This window comes from Marmota marmota, unplaced genomic scaffold, assembly GCF_001458135.2.
Source record: "Marmota marmota marmota unplaced genomic scaffold, marMar, whole genome shotgun sequence".
In the NCBI taxonomy this organism is placed as follows: domain Eukaryota; kingdom Metazoa; phylum Chordata; class Mammalia; order Rodentia; family Sciuridae; genus Marmota; species Marmota marmota.
This window is the reverse complement of record NW_026000057.1, coordinates 4594940-4616573: the sequence shown is the minus strand read 5'-3', so window position 1 is coordinate 4616573 and position 21634 is coordinate 4594940. Positions and strand designations below refer to the sequence as shown.

The 21634-nt window shown below is 34.8% G+C and overlaps 1 protein-coding gene across 3 annotated transcripts in view; it reads left to right on the top strand.

Moving 5' to 3' along the window:
- The window catches only part of Slc10a7 (solute carrier family 10 member 7), a 243177-nt gene that overhangs the window by 76371 nt on the left and 145172 nt on the right, over positions 1-21634 (top strand). For 2 of the 3 annotated variants that reach the window (XM_048813481.1, XM_015484452.2), the window contains exon 5: positions 2074-2112. The exons of the other annotated variant lie outside the window; for it this stretch is intronic. In XM_048813481.1, coding sequence (XP_048669438.1) covers positions 2074-2112 — 39 coding nt within the window. The remainder of the gene's footprint in view (positions 1-2073; positions 2113-21634) is intronic. 3 annotated transcript variants of the gene reach the window in all.

Here is a 21634-nt window from a genome sequence, read left to right as displayed (position 1 = left end):
CCAATAGATATGCATGTCTTTTACATAACAATAAAATACTCTATTATTATTCTTTGGAACTCTAGAAATCATAATTCTCTAATTTGCTACAACTGTAAAATTGGGCCAACTATTAACTGAATTGCGAGCCCAGGATCCTTGGTTTTGTCTGATTTCACATGGTCTTCATAGCACCTGGAACAATAAGTGACCATTTCACAAAAGTTCACCAGAGTTGACTGCACAGGAGAACAGCACAACAGAGGGAGCTCAGATCCATCTCCACTTTCAGGAAAAAAGCAAGGAGTTGGCCTGCAGTGTCTTTGAAGGCCCAAGATGTCGCATCACTGGCACCACTGTCCTGTCAGAAGACATAGGAACATAGCCAACACACATAACATATGTGTTGGATACAAAAGAGAGTTGGACAGAATCTGGATGTGATGATCCCATCTCATTAACAGAAGTTAATACTTATTTTACTTTGACTTCTGAGTCTTTTTACTTCTAGTATTTCCATATTTCCTTAAATGCTAGTTTTCAAGTATAAGGTTAATGAAAAGCACTGGAAGGAATACAGGATCTCAAAGGAAAGACCTCATTACTTTATTAAAAGGAGAGTCAAATTAATTTTATGAACAAAATAGGGTCAAGATTATTATGGGGAAGTACATTTTGTAGGAAGGAAAGCAGTGTTCCCTGTTGATCTCACCGCAACTCACTTATTTGTATCCTTTTATTTTTCTCCATACATGAAACTTTCTTGGAATCACCCATAGTGGAATTCCAGGAAGATGTGTGAAATATGTGCTATAGTTTTCAGTTGTCATCTGTAATGTTTTATTTAGCTGAACCTTTTTTTAAATTTTCCCTCCACTGCTCCCAAAACAACACAAAACACCATATGCCATTGTCCCTGTTAGGAAGCAAAGGTTTCCCTGGCCTATGTCTGTGCCTTCGTTTATGCCACAGAGGAGCTGTGGTCCAGTGCCATCTTTTATTGATAGGGCCAGCAAAGGAGAAATCTAATGAAATTATCAAAGCTTTGAATTAATTATGAACTGGAAGAGGAGAGCTAAGCTCTCTGGAGCCAGGGATCTCATTACCCATTCACTCTCATTGCCTCCTCTTCTGGAGCAGAAGGCATTTTCAGCTGCAGCTCTTAGCCTGGCTTTGGACTTTATTCAAACTTACTAAACTGACATCCTCTTTTTACTACAGCGAGGCTGATAATGTCCATGATGATTAATTTAGCTCTGCTCTGGATCTGCTGGAGATGTAAATAGGTTTTCTCTACCTACCCTTCCTTTTCCCTTTTCCTATTTTTCCCCTTATTTTCTTTCATCAAATTGGATGTTATACAGTTTTTCTTATTTGGGGGTAATGTGAGAAGCTTTCAGGACTGTGGTGTAGCTTCATGGAATATAGTGATTGGTGCAAAATTAAGAGCTATATTGCATCTACTGTGTATTTCATGGATGTTTAGGTAAGCGCAAAGTCAAATATTTTTTCTTTGAATTTTGAGCACCAAATTGAAGTTTTTCTTGCTTGTTTCTACTGGAGAGATGATGGTTTAGCAATGCTCTCCTGGTCTTAACTGCGTCATTCACATTTCTGAAGTGTGTTGTATGGGAACAGATCTCCCTCATGGTTATAGTTATAGGATTTCTGCTCCCTAATAGGGAGTATTCATGTTTGCCTAAAGATTTTTTTTCCTTCTCTCACTAACATGAATTTTCTGATGCATAAATCAGCCTCTGATTGTTCTAAGTCTAGCAGCAAAATCAATAACAACAAGGTTTTGATTTACTATTGGTGAAGATTCTTTTGGTGCTGTCACACAGGTTCGGAGCATCTTGTGGCAAGCCTTTCTGCCTGCTTTGAGACCCATTATTTATGAATTCCTAAGCTGCAGCTCATCTGTCTTAGTAAACTACAGGCCACTGGCAATTTTTGTAAGCAGTGACTAACTCTGCTCAATAGGGTCAATGTTTTAAGGTTTTGAGTAGTGGGGGAAGGGAAAATGATAATCTTTGCTTTTCCTATTCTTGTTTACTTTCACTGAGCTTTTCCTCCCGTTTATTTTTTCTATAGGCAGCTGCGATATTTAATTCAGCCTTCGGAAGTTTTTTGGTAAGTAAACATGGTTTAACTTGTCTATTATAATTTGTTGTGATGTTGTTTATATGAAAGATTTAGTAAAAGATGGACATTTTTTACTTTTTGGTTTATATGAAAATTCTTGAACCTTTTTATGTGCCATTATCCATACCCTAAAGAAAATTGGTTAATGAATAAAGTAAATGTCCTCTTATAATTATTTTGGAGGCTTGGATTTAATATTCTATGTAATGGATTCAAGGAATCAATTAAAACACTATGTATCTCCTTATAGAGGTTATGTCAATATACTGATCATTTAATGAGGTCTTTTAGATAATTATTATTTCGTATCATAGGACTGAGATTTTGAAAAGGAAACATGACCCAGCTGGTCAGAAAGGGAATGCTAATTTATTTGTTGACATGTCATTTATTTTGTACCTTTCACTGTCAAAGAAGCTACTGTCTTGGATACTTCTGAGAAATCTTTGTGAAAAAATTTTGACATAAGAATATAATTAATGAGCGATTTGCAAGATAATGTAGTACATTGAGAGGTTTGAATTGAGTTAGGTTAAAAAAGATTGAAAAGTAGTTCAACTTTCATAAGCAGAACTAATATTAAGCATGTTACTTTAGCTTTTTAAAATAGATGATATAGCAAAGACTTGATTTTTTGTTATGAAAGAATGGAAAAGAGACTGAATTTTCTGTTAATGTTATTATTTGTACCATAAAACTTTGGTAAATTTGTGAAAATAAATTAGAACATTGTATTTTTATGTGCATAACTCATTGACAATATGTGGTATGGTAATTTCGAAATGATTGAAAATAAAATCAGTGGGGTATGACCTATTTCATGTAAAATAGGTAAAATATCAATTACATATTTTGAAAATGCCCTTTATGTCACCTATTACTGTATTGTATGTAACTAAATGTAGTTAAAGCTTCTAAACACACTGCTGCGTGGTGTTAACTCCACGTGGTGCTCCATAGCTTTTAATGTCTATAGCCCTACAGAACTTTTAATGGTGTAGCTTTCACAAAGTACATGATATTTTACTTGAGCAGTAATGTTTCTAGTGATGCTGTTATTATTGGATTTTAGAGAAGTAATAAAGCCTATTTTTAAAATAGATCTCTTACTCTACTTAGTTTAGACTCAGTAATATTTTGTCAAATCATTCTTTCTTGTGTCCAAGTGTTATTACCTATGTTGTCCCAGTTGTTTGGCAGAATAATATTTATAAAATATGATCTTGCTGGAAGCCAGTGTTTGTATGGTTTGAAATTGTACATATGCACCACAAAACATGGCTTCTTGAGTTAGGGGCTCTTAGGCTTGAAAATGTCAAGGCTAACTGATAAAGTAAAACTCAGGCAATTGTCTGAGTGAAGTCCCTTCATTGTAGGACAGCTTACTAAGGATAATTTGAACTTCACACCGACTGTCTGAGCCTATAATGATATTTTCCTGCCAGGCCCAGTTGTTCAATAAGGTCCTGTGAGGTAAACCTCCATCCAGAGTTTCTTTAGGAGTTTATTTTTGCTCCTTCACTTTAAGAAGTTGTGTATTCCCATTCCTTAGTCTCCTACTCTTTTTCCTTTCTTTCCTTTCATTTCTTACCTTAATACAGTTAATCAATCAAAAGTATTTATTGATCTCCTGCCACACAGAGGTAGTTTCTTGGTAGCTGTGGAAAGGTACAAAGAAATATGAGGTATGTCCCACTAGGTTGTGGAGGTGACACATAGTGAAAGAAATACAACGTAACAGTTAACAAGCTGCACAAAAGATGTTGCTGAGGTGTAGATTGTCAGATGAAGAGCAGAGGCAGTGAGCACTCTGAATTCAGGGGCCTCACAGACCAGATTTCTTTGATGTGGGCCTTGAAATATTGGTAGGACTTGGTGGCCTTCGACGAGGAAATGGCATCAGCAGAGACCGAGAGGCAGAAATGTCTTTTCCACTTCCCTCTCCCATTCCTTCCCCTCCTCTTTCTTTCCCAAAGCTGAAAATGACCGAGAGAGTCTGAGAATGGAAATGGTGATTGGATATATTTTGCTTCAGTGTTTGTAAGGAAAATAATTCTATTTCTTCCCCCATTCTTTGACAAGTAATAGCAAACCTTGGATTTTGAAATACATGTGGGTCCGAATTGTATAAGTGAGCATTAGGTTCAACTTCTTTAATAGTAATCCCTTTACAAATGACAGTGGCTTATACAAGATAAAGATCTGTTTCCCTATTATATAAAGTCTGTGGGGAGGCTGTCCAAACATGGTATAGCAGCTTGCTAGTCAAGACTCCTGTCTTTCTCTTCTGCCATTCGCAGCATGCAGCATCCTTTTCTCTGTTGCCTCATGGTCCAGGGTAGTTGCTGTTGCTCCAGCCAAAACATCTGGATAGTAAGGAAAAGTAGTAGGAAAGGACAGAGAGCCCCCTAAGAGCCAAGTCTTCTTTGTTTAAACAGCATTCCTGGAATTCCAACACCATACTTGCATTAATATCATGGTGTTATAGTTACTTGGGAATTTTCTATATGAATGGAAGCTAACCCCCTCTCCTTAAAATGTATGATTACGAGTCGTAGTATTTTAGGAGTTTCTGGAGTCAGACTGTCTGGATTTGGGTCCTTGCTTGACTGAATACCAGACTGACCAGATGCCCTTCCCTATGTATAAAATGGGGTATGATAGTACCCACATAGAGAGTGTGGTGAGGCTAAAGTGCTATAATCTATAGCAAGTGCTTGTATAATGTGATAAAAATCGCTTTGAGTGATTTTTCTGATTAGGAGCAAATGGTTCATGTTATATATTCATATTAGAATTTGAAAAGTGTATTTTTTTCAGATTACCAAAACTTTGAATGAAAGGCCTTTAATAGAAGAATTTTTGAAGAAAGAACTCTGAGGGTGTTCTTGTTGATTTTCAGGCATCTGGGTATACCAAATAAAATACTGTACATATTTATAGCTAGTTTAATAATGTCCCAGGTCTAATTAAAACACAGTGTTTTTAAAAAGTAATTGATGCAGAAAATTGTTTTTTTTTAAAGAAATGTAGCTAGACTGGTAATAACTAATGATAGATGAATTCAATTTACATAAATTTCAGACCAAGAGAATATTTTAAAATTGTGCCACAGAGGATTGCTTAAGTTAAGAAGTTAATGTCATTATCTCCTTCTCTCATTTAAATTGTTCAGTTTATAATAATTGTGGAACATAATAAGTGATTTGAGATTTCCTTCTTGATGAGGCTTTAATAAAATTTGATAGTCAAGTGCACCCTGAAATGTTATCAAAATTTATATACATATACACTTTTGTGTATGTAAAAGCATGTATTTCAGGTTCAATCATCTTATACATATTACTTCCCCATCAGAAGAAGGGTTGTTTGCTTGTTTAGATACTGGCAAGTTTTTGAAAAAAATTCCAATTGAGAAATTCTTTTCCAAAGGTTTAACACTGTTAAATAATTTTTTCCCCAAACCAAATATAGATCACATGATTTGTTAGCATTTAGCATTTTTTTGTTTGGAGGTTAAATTCGGTGTTTCCATGTCTCCCAAGACTTACAGATTAAAAGGGAAAGAAAGAACATTTCTTGTTGGATTACTCAGCCTATTTTGTTATTTGTGGTGACTCCTGATCTTAAAGAGAAACCCTAGTGAGTGACAAAATTAGTCATGCTGTTGCTTTCCAGTAACCGGTGTTATACAACACTGGAGCAATCCATGGCAACACAGATGTAAGGATTTCTGAAACCGCAGCAAAGAATCAGAAGAGAGGTTTTACCACCTTGTGAATGCATAACAGCTGGTCTCATAAAGACCTATGAATCACTGTTCGCTTTCTGAAAATCTTCACTTAAAATGTCAAAAAAATGGGTTTATTTCACTTTTTTAAAAAAAATACCCACTGCTACAACTAGCAGGCTATTCTACCATGAACATTCCTCCTTACAAGCAAGGCCAAGGTTAAAAAGAACTCCTTCCCTTGAGCTGAGGGACTAGCCAGCACAGTTCTTCCTTCACCTGTCTGTTTCCCTCTTTGCTTTGGCTGGTTCCCCCATCACTGCCCAGCTTTGTAAAAAGATTCGAATAGTTAACTGATGTTATGGAAGCTGCTGGAAGAAAGGAAGTTGCAAACACTAATGCCACATTTTAATAACTTGAGATGTATGTTTATTCCCTCATTCTTCCTTTCTTCTTCCAAAATACACTCAGCCACATTGAGAATGTTGGAAAGGAAGCAAGTTAACTTTGCTGCATGACACTGCTTTTTAACAATTAGAGCAAAAATCTCAGATGTGAACTCAGAGGCACAAGGGTGGTACTAGAGAAGACACAATTGTTACTTTGGTTTTTCTTTCACCTAAGTCTAGAATGTAAGTCATTTGTGGTTTTGGAGTATTTTATTTTGTACAATAATGAGAACTATGCTGATTTTGTTGTTGTTTAATTTTCTTAAAATCACAACCACTCCAAATTATTCACTTAGGATTTTGCCCCTCCCCAGTTCATGACTTCTTTAAAATTTTTATTTTTATTCAACTTAAATGCCAGAAAAAACAACTTCTTTGTTAACTGGTGTTTAGTGTCACCGTATAGAATACTATTTCAAGTTCATCCTTGTACTGATGAGGACTCAACAACACCAGATTTTGAATGGCTCACCTCGTCTTTAAAACTTGTCTTTTGAACTATGTTCAGATCAATGGAGGCTGTTTTCCACCTTACAGAATAGAAATCCCATCATGCCATGCATTTCATTTGACCACCTTTTGGGGCAGATGAATATCATGAGAGCTGAACTAGTCTGCTTTAGCAGACTACTTTTCCTTTTAAAAATACTGTTGGCTTAATTTGCAGTGTGGCACAAATAGGAAAATAGGAGAGGAAATCAGCACACATATACTCAGAGCCCATTAGGTTCAAGACATATTTCTAGATACTGAAGCAAGACATAGAATAGAAATATGTGAAAAAATAAGTAAAAAGAAATGATTTAAGAAAGGGGGAGGACAGGAACTGCCTTCAATGCAGCATTTTCCCATGTTCAGGCACCACGATGGCGTCTGTCATGTCAGCCCACTGTTTGTTGAATAAGATCCACTTTTTAAACCATTTCAAGTCAAAACATCAACACTATAAATAAAAAAAATCTTTTCATGAATAGAAGCTTACTGAAATTAAATCAAATGGGGAATAGAAGCTACTATTACTCTGTAGCTATGCTCTGCCATCTACACAGGCTGTCTGGGGCGTATCCTCCTTTTGATAAAGATGAAATTAGCACAGTACCAAATCAAGACTTTCCATCTCTGAACTCTGCAGGTTTGAAAAGGATTCGAAAAGAGAGTAAGTTTAATGACTAATTCTGACAGTGTGTCTTTTGAGTCGTTTTCTTTGCCTTACAATTGGGCAGCTCTGTTCTTAGAGGTCATTTCTCAGTCACTTCATCAAAGAGGTGAGTAGCACTATTTGGGAGAGGCAGAGAGGAAACTCCAGGAATCAGGGCCTCTGGCAGTCTGAAGACGCTCATATTTCTTTCACTGGAGCATTTTCTGTGTAACACTTGATTAGAAAAGCAGAACGCACATCATGTTTAGTTAAAAATGTGCTATAATGCTGCAGGAAGGAAGACCCTGTGATAGCCATGCTTGGATTTAGTTTTTAAACAACTCTTATCTGAAGTATAGTCATTGTAAGTAAAAAAAAATGGCCTCATTACTCAATAAAAATGTATGGAATCTTTACCTACTCCATTTTAGCAGCATAATGATCTCTATGCTGTCTGACAGGACTTGTGTAGCAGTAAATGCATTAGTCACAGTGACCATTTTTCTTGCAAATTTGTGACACAGATTTAATTATATGAATGACCAGCAACTTACAAATCTAATTTTGGTGGAGGCTGAGGCAAAAATTTTTTTTATTTTAATAATGATGGATTTTTTTAAAGCAATGATTTCATTACTATTTAAAGAAATCTACTGGTGTAGAACTAGCCAATTGACTGGAGTTATTTTATTACCCTTTAACAAATGCCATGTACTTTCATGTTTATTTTTATTAATTTTTAAAATGTCATCATTCTCAAATTGGAAAAATATTTGCTCCTATATCCCTTTGGGTAAAAATAAATAAGTATAAATTATTCTGGACCAAGATATTTGTAAAGGGCCTTCTAAGAAACATGATCCTAGTAGTTGGTTAGAACCAAAATTAAATTTCCTTAATTTGAACCCAATCCACTTGGAATTGCTTCATTATGGACTGAAGTAGAACGTGCCCACCAATTATTAGCTGATAATAATAGTGTGGCAGATAGTTCACATTTTCTGGCTTCTGTTTCCCCAAACTGAAAGTTTACCATGATTAATCTATTTATTGAGCCAATTTGGGGGATCTTGGCATAAAAACATAGTAAACCAAACAGTGTAGGTTTCTGCCTACATACACAGCAATACAGACTCTTAAAGTGAGAAAGTCAAATCCCAATTGGGGTATGGGTGGAGGGGGGGCAGGTAGAGAGAGAGTATTAAATATTTGCTTAGAACTTATTAAACATTTTTCCACTGTTGCTATATCTCATTGACTCATATTTTTGATTGACAGAATCTTATAAATTCAGCTCAAATTTATTGAGGTATAACTTTTATACAGAAAAATTTACTTTAGGCATACAGTACTGAGCTTTAACAAAGGCACACAGTCATGCAACAACCACCTCATTCAAGGCAAAGTTTCTTCTTGCCTTCTTGTAGTCAATTCCCTTCCCCATTCTTAGCCTCTAGTAGCCTCTGAATTTTTTCCCTGTCCCTATACTTTTGCCTTTTCCATAGCCATATGATTGGAATAGCATAGTGTATATGTTTTGAATCTACTTCTTTTGCTAAGTAGTATTGCATTGTTCATTCATTTATAAGTTGATGAACTTTGGATTGTGCTATACTTTGGATGTTGAATATTCCCCGAAGGCCTATGTTTTAAAGATTTGGTCCTCGGGGTGCTACTATTGGGAGGTGCTGTGGACCTTTAGGAGGGGCTTAATGGGAGGCCCTTAGGTCACTGGGGATATGCCCTTAAAGGAGATTATGATACCAGATCCCTTTATTCTTTCTTTTCTGTTTAACTGCCATGAGGTGAGCAGTTTACTCTGTCACATGCTCCCTTCTATTCCTATGTGGCACTTTTACCCAAGGCCTAAAAGAGATGGGTTTGCTCAGCCATGGACTAGAACTTCTAAAACTGTGAGCCAAAATAATCCTTTTTTCTTTATAATTATCTCAGTTATTTTGTTATTGTGAACAGGAAGCTGACTAATAGTTTTTCTTTTATGTTTGGTGATTATGAATACAGTCGCTATGAATATTTGTATACAGAATAAAGTTGCTATGAATATTTATTTACAAGTTCTGGCATAGACATGTGTTTCCATTTCTCTTGGAGAAATACCTAGGCATGGGATTGCTGATATGGTAAGTATGTTAACATTATCAGAAACTACCAAACTGTTTTGCACAAGAATATCCCAAGATGTTACATCTGAAGAGTAAATACATAAAGAATCCAGTTGCTCCATATCCTTGCCAGCCCTTGGTATTAGCAATATGCATTTATTTTAGCCATTCCAAGAGCTATATAGACATATGTCAGTATAATTTTGTGTTTCCCTAATAATTAATAATGTTGTACATTTTTAATATGCTTATTTGCTATCTATATATCTTCTTTGGTGGAGTGTATTTTCAAATTTCTTACCCATTTGTTAATTGGGTTGCTTATTTTCTTTAATGAGGTTTTGAAATGTCTTTTGAACACCGTTCATTTGTCAGATATGTATTTTACAAGTAGCTTCTCCCAATTTGTAGCTTCCTTCTACATTTTCTTAACAATGAATTTCAAAAGCAGAATATCTAAACTTTAGATAAATTGAGTTTATCTGTTTTTTCTTTTATGTCTCATGCTTCCAACTGCCTGCCTGCTGCTAGGGTTTGAACCCAGGGTCTTATGCATTCTGTCAAGTCTTTCACTGCTGAGCTATGTCCCCAGCCCTTTTTAAGTTTTATTTGGGGACAGGATCTCAGTAAGTTTCTTAGACCCGCCTTGAGCTTGGAGCCTTCTCCCTTAGCCTTCAGAGTAGCTGGGATTGCAGGTTTGTGCCACCATGCCTGGCTTATCTCATGCTTTTTGTTTTACCCAAAGTCCAAAAGATTTTGTTTTCTAAGTTGTATTTTTATTTTTATATTCAGGCTTATGATCCATTTGGAGTTAATGTTTGTGTGTGGTGCAATACATGAGTTGGAATTCATTATTTTGCTTATTGTTGTTAAAGTTTAAAGTTTTTATATCCCCCGGATTCATCCACCCTTCCTTTGTAGATTTTCCCCATTGCCTTTATATTTATAAAGTTCTTCCCTACCACAGTGTCAGACAAATCCCACATTTTCTTTTAGTTTTATAGTCAAAATACATATCTGATATATGTTGAAAGGCAAAACCCATCATCTGGGGGTTCTGTAGATACAAGTAATAGGTTTGGAAGTGCCTCTTCTGATGGTGAAACCGTTGGTTAATGAATTGAATCTGTTTGTTGCTGCCTTTACTGGTATTTTTCCCATGAAAGTCCAGCCTCATCGTGTTATTCTCACATCTACATAGTGATAATATGCTTGTCTCTGAAAATAATTGGATCAGTATTCATGACTGTTAAAAATTATTTCTCTATCTTAAGATATTACACATGACATTAATACAATTACTTAAGATAAAATTGTTTGTATGGAACATAAAATGAAGATGAACATAGAAGAGTAATTGAAAATTCTAGAAACCTCATTTTGATCTCTATCCATTTAATTTGCAAATATTCACATAAATCAACAGTAAAATTTGGAGAATTATGCACTTAAGTGAATGGAGGTTCCGATAATAGAGGACTTTAATAAAACAAAATATATTGTGAGGTAGTATTTATAAAATGTATGTCTTCTGAGCTTACAGTTTATATATCTTCTTTCTCTTTTGTTATAACCACACATGTGTTTATTTTTCCATTGTAGCTTTTTTGGTGATGTTTCTAATAAGTGTAATAATTAAATTTAAAATGCTGTGTTTATAGTTTAACTTTATAAGACTGCTTGGTCTACTAGTCAAGACTTAGGGTTTTTTTTTTTTTTTTTAATCTTTTGGGCAAGAACATTCTAAAATGTTCTTAGTTTTCTCTTGAAAGCTTAAGTTAGTATGTTTATCCATTTGCTTAGGAGGGGTAATGTTTATAAATATTGTTGTGCTTTGGTCATTTCCAAGAGCTAAGGTGATGAATCCTATCTTCTTTCTCATTATATTCACAAGGGTCTAAGACAAACTGTCATCCCATACTACTTTTATATGTCCCCTCTATGCCCCAGTGCCTTCAGTTGGCTCTTAATTGCCTTCCACAAGATTGACCATTCAAGGGTCCTCCCTGTTTGGCACTCTCTTTTTTGTCTTCAGTGTATTTCATCCTCCTGCTAACTCTTGATTCACTCTTCCTTCTTTCTTCCAGCACTTGGGCATTTGCTTTGCTCACCTCATGGTTGCACGTCTCTGTTCTCCATTATTCTAGCCATCTCTTAAAGCCTCTTTTAAAAGTAATTTCTCAGGCTGGGGATATGGCTCAATTGGTAGAGTGCTTGCCATGCACACATAAGGCCCTGGGTTCAATCTCCAGCACCACTAAAAGAAAAAAAAAAAGTAATTTCTCTTGCTTTTTAAAAAAATGCTTATTTAATGTATAGAATGTGGATTTCTCTGTTTTGCTATACATATAATGAAATAACTGAGGCTGGGTAACTTAATAAAGAAAAGAGGCTTATCTGACACAGAATAAGTGCTCAAAAATGTTTGTTAAATAAATAGATAGAAATAATTCATTTAAAAATATGTTCTATATAGCCAGGTGTGGTGGCACCTATCTGTAATTTCAGTGGCTAGGGAGACTGAGGCAAGAAGATCACAAGTGCAAAGCCAGCCTCAGCAATATAGCAAGGCCCTAAGCAACTTAGTGAGACACTGTCTCAAAATTTAAAAACATAAATAAATAAAAAAGGGCTGAGGATGTTGCTCAGTTGTTAAGTGCCTTTGGGTTAATCACTGGCACAAATAAGTAAATAAATAAAATGCACCTCAAATGTATGTTCATTTATTAAAATTATATGTTGAATTAATTCAACAAAAATTCCGATGTCACTTTGGTTGGTCACCTACTGAACTATGTTAAAGTGATCTTACTTTGTTTTTTCTATTTTAAAATGATTTTAGATTGTGAGCTTTTAAACTTCTATAAAACATGGACTATAGCCATAAACATTTGTATTGCTTTACCGTCACATGTTGATTGAGAATTGGGGAGAAAATTCATCCCCACATTTTATTTGATATTGGATGATTTATAAGATTTTCTTCTAATAATAACCTCTGTGAAATAGATTAAGTCAGATTATTTCTACATAATAGATTACTAATCCATATGCCCTTATCATTGAAATTAGTGATTTTAAATATCAGAAAGTTTTCCATAAAGATTACTATATATGTGACTTCTACATATATTTAAATAGCTAGAGATTTTCTAATAAAATGTTAAAACAAGTGAATGCCATTATATACATTATAGAGAATTGTTACACTCTCGGTAATGAAAGAACTACTGTTTTAAAGTTAAATTTAATCTTTAACAATTTGTGAAATAGATCATATAGTCAAATTGACCAGTGAAAGCTGAATTTTTGGACAGTACTGAAAAAAAAAACAATATATCAGAGAAAAATTACATGTTTGAAAGATTAAATAACCAATTCAGTAGTGTATAAAAGCTAGATAAAAATCATATCTAAGAGGCACTCGAAGTACTTAGAAAATAGAAAAAGGGGTGGAGAGGAAAGGTAAAGAAAAAAACTCAAGGTGATAGTGAGGAACCAGATAACTTGAACTTGCCATATGATATGAGAGCAAATGGAAGCTAATGCAATTCCTTCTTTAGAAGCATCATGTTACAGAGTTTTGCAGTTGAGTTTGGTAGATTCATAACTCAAGAGTATTGCTTTGACTTTAGTCTTATCATTTTGCTAGAGGTTAAATTTTGTTAAATGAGAAAATAATTTGTGACGGCTGGAGGAGCTTTGGAGAGTGATATATATCTTTATATAAAAAAGAAAAGAAGATATAGACTTTGAAGATACCCAGAGAAGGGATGTATAGTTAATCAGACGTGATTTTTAATGGGAAAGTTGGTTTCACTTTCTTATGATAACCTTTGTGACATCTATATTTCTGATAGCAGCTTAACAGGCCACTCAGAATCCCTGATCAGTAGCCACTGAGGTCAATAAATTTGGAGCAGGACAGATTTTTTCAATCTTTTTCAAAAATTAAAATCAGCAATAGAAAAATAATATATTTTTTGTTTATTGAGAAAATAGTGGTTACTACTTTTTCTCTTCATTTGCTTCTGTTTCTTTGAAGAGGAATAAATTAAGTAGGGATCATGGAAAACATTGTTCATGCAGGGCCATCTTTTTTTCTTTTTTTTCACAGATACTTTTCCTCAAAGATAGTTGAACCCTGACTCTACATCATTAAGGATCTATAGAATTTGGCATCCACATCTCTTGTAGTTTCAGGCCAATTATTGAAGTCAAAAGGTTAAATTTTCAGCTTAAAAAAACCCTCACCAATATAAACAACTGGTTAAAAAAGTTTTCAAACTATTAAAGTAGAAAGTATTCAGATTAGAAATAAGTCTTCTTTTGTAATAAAGTGTGTTCTGTTTTTTTCTTCTTTTATATGAATTTCAAAGATATATTTGAAAAATAACACCAAGGTCTCCTACAAGGAATAATCTCAATAATCCTTAGTCCTAAAGCAAACTTTCCATCATATCTGCCTTTTAAATTTTGTTTTTCGGATTCTGTCAATCTGGTGTCATAAACACTGAGTTTTCTAGAGACAAAAATATCATAAACTTTTGAATATCTCAGCACTGTTGTTGCTTCTCTTAGTTTTCCTAAATGTCACTAATCTTTCATTTGTATATGAGAACTGTAAGGAGTGGATCACTGAAGTACATATTTTGATATATGGTTTTAAGAATCTGAACAAATCAGAAAGAGAACTCTTTTAAGAATGAGACATTGGGTTCCATAGTCCTTGAGGAAGTTTTTCTTTGTCTGCTGGAGATAACTCTGGCACCCCAACATCTGTGAGCTCTTCTCCCTTGGCTTTGGTGATAGCAGATGTCATCCCCAGGTGAAATCATTTCCAGTACCGTCAACTGTTCTTTTCCATCATCTATTTGAATCTTTTTACATTTTCAAGGTACTGAGCTCTTCATTGTCAGGGACACAGGGTCATACACTTTGTACATTTACTACGGTCCTTTTCAGAAACTGATTTTGTAGCTCCATCTCCCAGGAATGGACTAAGTTATTCCTACTCAGATAATAATATATAAAGCAAGTAACCAGTTTATTAATTAAGTGGAAAAATAATTATGGGAAAATCTTAAGACATTTGCGTTGTTGCATTCTTCATGGTTCATTCACATGAGAAATATTTTAACAAGAAGTTTATTTGGTGAGAACGGGATTAGAGAAAGTTGACTTAGGGAGATAGTTCCCAAGTTTGATTCTGTCGGGCTGTTGTAAATGGATGTGTCTGACTCCATAACAGGGGTATGTTACCCTTGGAAACAGACAGGTCCATCATTTGGACCAGGGATCTTCTTTCCTAGATGATGCTTAGAGATAGGTGTTCTTAATACTTGCTTTTAAGTATGTTCTCTTTTCCATTGCTGACTGCTTTCCCTTTTTATTGACTCACTGTACCTTAAAATGATGTCTCGCTGACATTGAAACCTTCCTGGTTTGCGTGTGTCTGCTGTAAAGGCAGTTCCTTTATTTCCCAGTTCAGGAAGGGGAAGACAGTTGAATGCTGCCATTTCATATCATTCATAGCTGCACTGACTAATTTGGTAGCCACAAGCCACATGTGGGTATTTAAAGTTAAACTGATAGAAATTAAATTAAACTTGAGTTCCTCAGTCACACTAGCCACTTGTGACTGGTGGCTACAGCATTGAACAGCCTAAAGTGTTGAACATTTTTATCGTTGCAAAAGGTTCTGTTGGATAGCACTGAAATGTTTATTATACAAACTATTTTGCAAATATAAGTATAATTTGCTGTCTACTTTTATATGTCTTTATTTTTTAATGTTTATTTCAGGTAATAGCCCAACTTTCCACTCAGATCTTCTTATAGTGACTCTAAAGTCAACCGTACTCCCATGTCCGGCTTGACAGGGATTTGTTGTTCGGGTACTACCTGGTGCAGTATTCAGCATTTTGCCTTATGAAAAGTGCTCATGAATTTCATTTGCAGTTCCCCTTTAGTTTACTGAGAGGACTATTTTCTTGAGGATGTTAGAAAAAACTCTGGTGCATAGCCAAACTTTTTTAGTGGTTAAATTCCAATATATATATATATTAGCTTTTCATAATGGTAGATTGCTTTTCTCCCCCAACACTGTGCTTATTTTGATCAACTACTAATACTCTTAGAAAATGTTTACAGTCTCAGGAAAATAAATAAACCTCATGTGTATAAGACTTGGGAAACAGATGATAATACAGCTAACATCCCGCAAGTTAGTTTATTTTCAGAATCTGAATATTTTTACTTTGTGCCTTCCTCTGTATTCAACAGCTGTTTTCATGGTACTATTATATTTTTTAATCGAATCTACTAACATCCAAAAACTAATTTTCAGTAGTAGTGGTCTCTTATGTGGCAGTTTGACTAGGTCAGTGATCTTCTAACTTTTGGATTTCACTGATCAGTAAAATTTCAAAGGAAATTTTAGTAAATATCCAGTGTTTTCAGTTCTTTATTTTGATAATTAAGAACTACCATTTGTTGTTATAATTTTTGAAAGACTATTTAAGCCTAAAACCTAAAGGATATATTTCAGAGTAACTTGAGTGAACAGCTTTCTGACAGTCTGACTATTCTTCTTACCTTTCCTATTCTATTCCTTTCAAGCATTGAATAGTCCCAAACCTTAGCTCTTCATTGTAGAAATTACCAATTTTTTTTTTGTTTACCTCTTTGATCTTCTTACCACCCCTCTTTAGGGGTTTGAATACTGATTTTGATTTAAAGTTAGGCAAAGACTATCTCTAGTCACAGAAATCCTGTGTTGTAGTCCAGGCTGGTCAGAACATTTAACAAAATGGCAATTTATCAAAAAGTTAAAAACAGTCTTACCTATGCCGATTTTTATCCTTATTTTCATTTTTCTAATTCATACCTGAGTTACGTTTGTCCAAGTTATTATTCTGTAGGGGCTCAGAAGAAATGATTTATCTTTCCAGAAATGTAGGCAGAAGAAAACAAAGGGATAAACAGATAAAGAGAAAATAACTAGTTAAGTAGATCTAGGAATCATTTTCAAAGAAAAAATGCTTAGGGACTAGGATAATTTAGCCAACTTGTCAGGAACTTAAAAGTTTTAGAAAAAAAATTATAAAGTTTGGAAAAATGCATTTTAAGGTGCCATTTAAGTTATGGACATAATTTTTACTTGTAAAATTTTCTATGTACTTGATGGATTTGTGAATGAATGTCTTGGAGTGTGTTTGTATAGAGGTGAATGTTCATCTATATTTTTATACACAATTGTTCTTATCATTAGAAAAGATCACTTTTTATTGAGTACTTGCATTAAAGGAAATGGATCATGGAGCTGGGAGGAATATGATGTCACCAGGCATAGATCCCAGTCTTACAGAGCGTACACTGCAGTGATTAAGTCTTTACAGGATAAGATAAGTGGAAGAATGGGTGACTGGAGAGATCTTCTAGTAGAGATGGTGTGAGAAGAAATCTTACAGAGTGGATAGAATTTGGGAAAATAATGCCATTCATTCCAGACTAAGGGGATATTACTGCTGTTGATTCTTGTTTTAGTCAGCTTTTTTTTTTTTTTTTTTTTTGCCTGCTATGACTAAAGGATCTGACCAGAGCAATTGCAGAGAAGGAAAGATTATTTTAGCGTTCATGATTTCAGAGGTCTTAATCTGTAGAAGGCCAGCTCCATTTCTCAGGGCTGAAAGTGAGGCTGAACATCATGGCAGCAGAGGGTGGTGGAGGAAAGCCAGCTCCAGATACAAAATATATACCCTATATCCACGCCCCCATTTAACTACTTCCTCCAACTGCACCCCACCTGTCTCTACCCCCCATCCAGTTAATCCCATCAGGGGATCATTTTATTGATTGGATTAAGACTCTCGCAGTCCGATCGTTTCTCCTCTGAGACTTCTTGCATTGTCTCACACATGAGCTTTTGGGGGACACCTCATATTCAAACCATAACAATTCTCCATGCAGAAATCTACCTAGTAGTTTATGATGAATTATAATGTTACAGCCTTGTAGACAAAATATAGTATAAACCATCAGAATAACCCACAAGGAACAAATAGTACATTGAAGGAAACTAGTCTAATATTTGTTACAACTGATTTTCTGTAGGAAAGTTATATTTGACATGAAAAGCTTGCGAATTCACTTATTAGACTTTTTAGTTAAATTTACACATGGTTAAACTATGCTAATATTCTTTTTAGGTTAATATTATGACTACACACATTATATTAATCTTTGCTTCTATTGAAAACTAGTTTTTCTTCTAAATAACTAAAGACTTAATTTGCTTCTATCAATATTATTGACATCATAGCAGAACCCTAATAAATTTGGCCTATGATATGGCCTCTAAATTATATTTTATAAAATAGAAGAATTTAAAAAAAGACTGATATTTAATATAACTTATAAAATACTGTACATTATTGACAATAGCTAAACCAGAGCAAAAGAAATTTTCCTTTTTGTACTTTTTTCATTTGTAAATCTATATCTTTCCTAGAGTTTTTTTGTATCTCCATTTTCAAAGATAAATTAGATCTTGTGTGTTATTATTTTGACTTAATAGTCTTAATTATTTTCAGTATTGAAGATAGTTTTCCTACTTTTTACTTATTTATTTTTTGCAGTGCTGGAATTGAACCCAGGGCTTTTGCATGTGCTAGACAAGTACTCTATCACTGAGCTACTCCACCCAGCCCTGAAAGATATTTATTGGCCACACAGTATTTCCATGCCATTGATTTCAGTTTAGTTACATTCAGTTGTGTGATGAAAAAAAATAGAAGTCACAATTTCTGTACTTAGTGTAATGGAAGAAAGAGATGCACAAAAGTAAAGCATTTAGAGAAAAACACAATATGAAATGTAATTAACTACTTAAATGTATGATATCATCAATCAAAAACGGGAGAGCATGATAGAGCAAAATGGCCAGGAAAGGATTCCTGGGGTATGTTAGGCATAAGGTTTTGAAAATCAAGAATAGCCTAAGTGGGAAGGTCAGCCTGAGAGTGGATGTGTCCCCAGAAGGCAGAGACCATGCCTGTTACCTTCACGGTTTTATCTCCCTGTGTATGGATAATGGCAAATACAGCACCTGGTATATAGTAGATAATCAGTATAGAATGAATGAATGACTTACTGGATAACAATGGCTTACTGGATAATCAGTATAGAATATTATAGAATGTAGAATCAGTGTGGAATGAATGAATGGCTTACTGTAGTAAGCCTATTCTTATTGGTGATCTGTAGAAAAAAGGTGAGAAATCTAATGTAGAGGCTTGAATGGGCGGCTCAGCTTGCACTTGATGCCATGTAAGGTACTGCTGTTGATTTTTCAAGAAGTATATTATGTAAAGGTATATACTGGGGAAAAATGGCCTGGCAGCCATTTTTTTAGTAAGTGAAGGACAGAAGTGCAGAGCATTCTGAGTCCAGACAAACAATGATGAGCACCAAGCCTTTGAATACTCTTAGAAAGAAAGAGGGAAAGGAAAAATTTTCTTGGTCATTTCTTCAGTGATTAGTGACTCCTGTGTGCTGGGCCCTGATACAGGAGCAGTTTCACAACTAGTTTTAAAAGTTTTAAATTAAGGATGCCTTGCTTCCCAAATTTTTAAAGAGATGAAATAAGACCAAGTATCTGAAATCCTTAGTAGAGTGACCCATTAGCAAGCATTCATCAACATTAGCTGCAATTTTTATCCAGTTTATTTTTAAAAATGTGTATTCCCAACCTTCTCCATCCCTGTGGCCAAAACTCTCTGTAATCCTGTTTTGAAACTTTTTTTTTATCTAGTCACTGGTATAGTATTTCTTCAAAACCCCTGGCCCTTTGAAACATTTTTTTTTCACTAGAAGTTATGAAACATTTGCAGAGTAGATCAGATAATATTAATGAGCCTTCTGTAGCCATCCCTCAACCTCAGCAGGTGCCATCTCAACCCACCCTTGTTCCCTCTACACTCCCATCCAGTCTTCCCCTCTTGGGTATTATTTTGAAGCAAGCCCCAGTATTCGTCTCTTTTTAGTAAGTGAAGGACAAAAGTGCAGAGCATTTTTGTCCAAATCTCTAATAGATAAGGACTTTTGTTTTTTAAGCATTATTGTAATGCTCTTTTCCTACTTAGATATTTATTCTGGCAGTTTTTCATGAAAGTGTCTGTGGTACTGGGTGGTAGAAAGAACAGGACATGTAAAGAGCATAATGAGGTAGGGACGCCAAAGATTTTAGGATTAGTTAGTGTGGTGTTAAGAACAAAATTAATGCATTTAGGTGAGATAATCAAGTCGGATTTGATACCTACTAGGTATGTGGTTTCCAGGGGTGAGCATAGCTGATTCCTGTTTTTTCTTCGGGAATGAAAGACAAATAGTTATTAAGTCAGTATAAAGGTGAGAATTCCATTCGTTCCCTCCCTACCCTGTTTTGTTTTTCTTGACTTCTATTCTCATCCTAGACTCCAAGTCCCTGCCTATACTCTCTTACATTCCCATACATTTTCCCATATGCTTTGTAACTTCACTTTTCTATCAGTTATGTTATGTTAAAAAGTTGACTTTCTTAAAAAACATTTTGGCCCTTTTGACAATACTTGGAAATAGTGATGATTAGGCAATGAATAAATATTTAAATAGAATGGATGATAGATTTAATTTTAATTTTACACTGATTTCAGTTTAAGATCATTTTCAAAGTAAAAATGTAAAACTTTTCTATGTACATATATGAATGTACCACAATTAATCTCCACATCATGTACAACCACAGACTGGGATCCTAATTAGAATAAGATGTACTCCAGGTTCTTATAAATATGTCAAAATAGACTCTACTGTCATGTACATCTAAAAGAACAAATAAAACTTAAAAAATATTATTATAAACAAAAATCCCATTTATCAAAGGAACACACAAATAAATGTCACTGATTCCTGAAGTTAAATTAGAACCAAAAATGTCCCTAAATGAATAACTTTAATTCTTAAAAAAAAAAAAAAATCCCTTCCTCTTTCCCTTTTGAAAATAGGATAAGCAATTTAGCTTTTAGGTCAAACTAGAGATTCTATTATTCTTTTTGATGCATGAGTATCATCACATTAATACTGATTCAAGTTATATGTTTTTATCCAGAGTAAAAATTAGCCTTGTTTTTGTTCCTGATTTAAGCCTGCAGCAGATTTTCACATCAGAATTGTAAACCCTAAAAATTAGAAATTTGTATAGAAAGTGGAAATATATATGCCTAGGACTTTGGCTTTATAACACACTCACAGTTATTAGCAGTGGGATCCATGCTGTTAACTGGGGACACTGTTTGAATGTTGTGTGATAATTTATAGAGTTGATTATTCCAGCCTCAAGTGGAAGCTTAGAAGAGGAGCAGCAAATGGTAAATCTTTGTCACAGTCCCTGGAGCAACATTTCCATTGGAGGCTCTGAGTTATGTGGGTCTCAACCTCTTTTCCTCCCTAGCCCTTTCTGTGGCTTGTCATCCTCAGCATCATCATTCGTTCAGATCATGTGTGTTCAGAAATCACAGGTCCCCAGGGACGAGAGAGAGAGGGGCGAGTCCTGTTGTAAGCAAGCTCGCTGCGAACCTTTCACCTTGCTGTCAAGGTGACAAATGTTTGTCCTTAAGGGAACACTGGAGGTTAAATCACCAGTGTTTCTCTCACTTATCTTCTTCCCCATACCCAAGCTCTTAGCCAAATTTGTAGCTAAAAGAATATCAGCAAATTAGGCTACTCTTAACCTTTATGGGTCTTATTCAGAGAGATTTTTTTGTGCACGCTCCAAGTACTAACCATATGATATACTGGTGTCTCAGTAATGAGAATTTGTGAAGTCATTATATCAGTGCATTTTCATTTGAGGGCTCATTCAGAAAGAAAATATTTGGGAAAGAAATATTTAAACTTTTAGAGACAGTATTGGAAACTTTGCAAATACAATGTGATAAGGTGAGCAAATGACTTATTTTCATTTGCTAAGGGTGTACAGATTAATCACATAGATAGATGCCAAAGCTTGTGTGAATCCCAGGGATGGGAG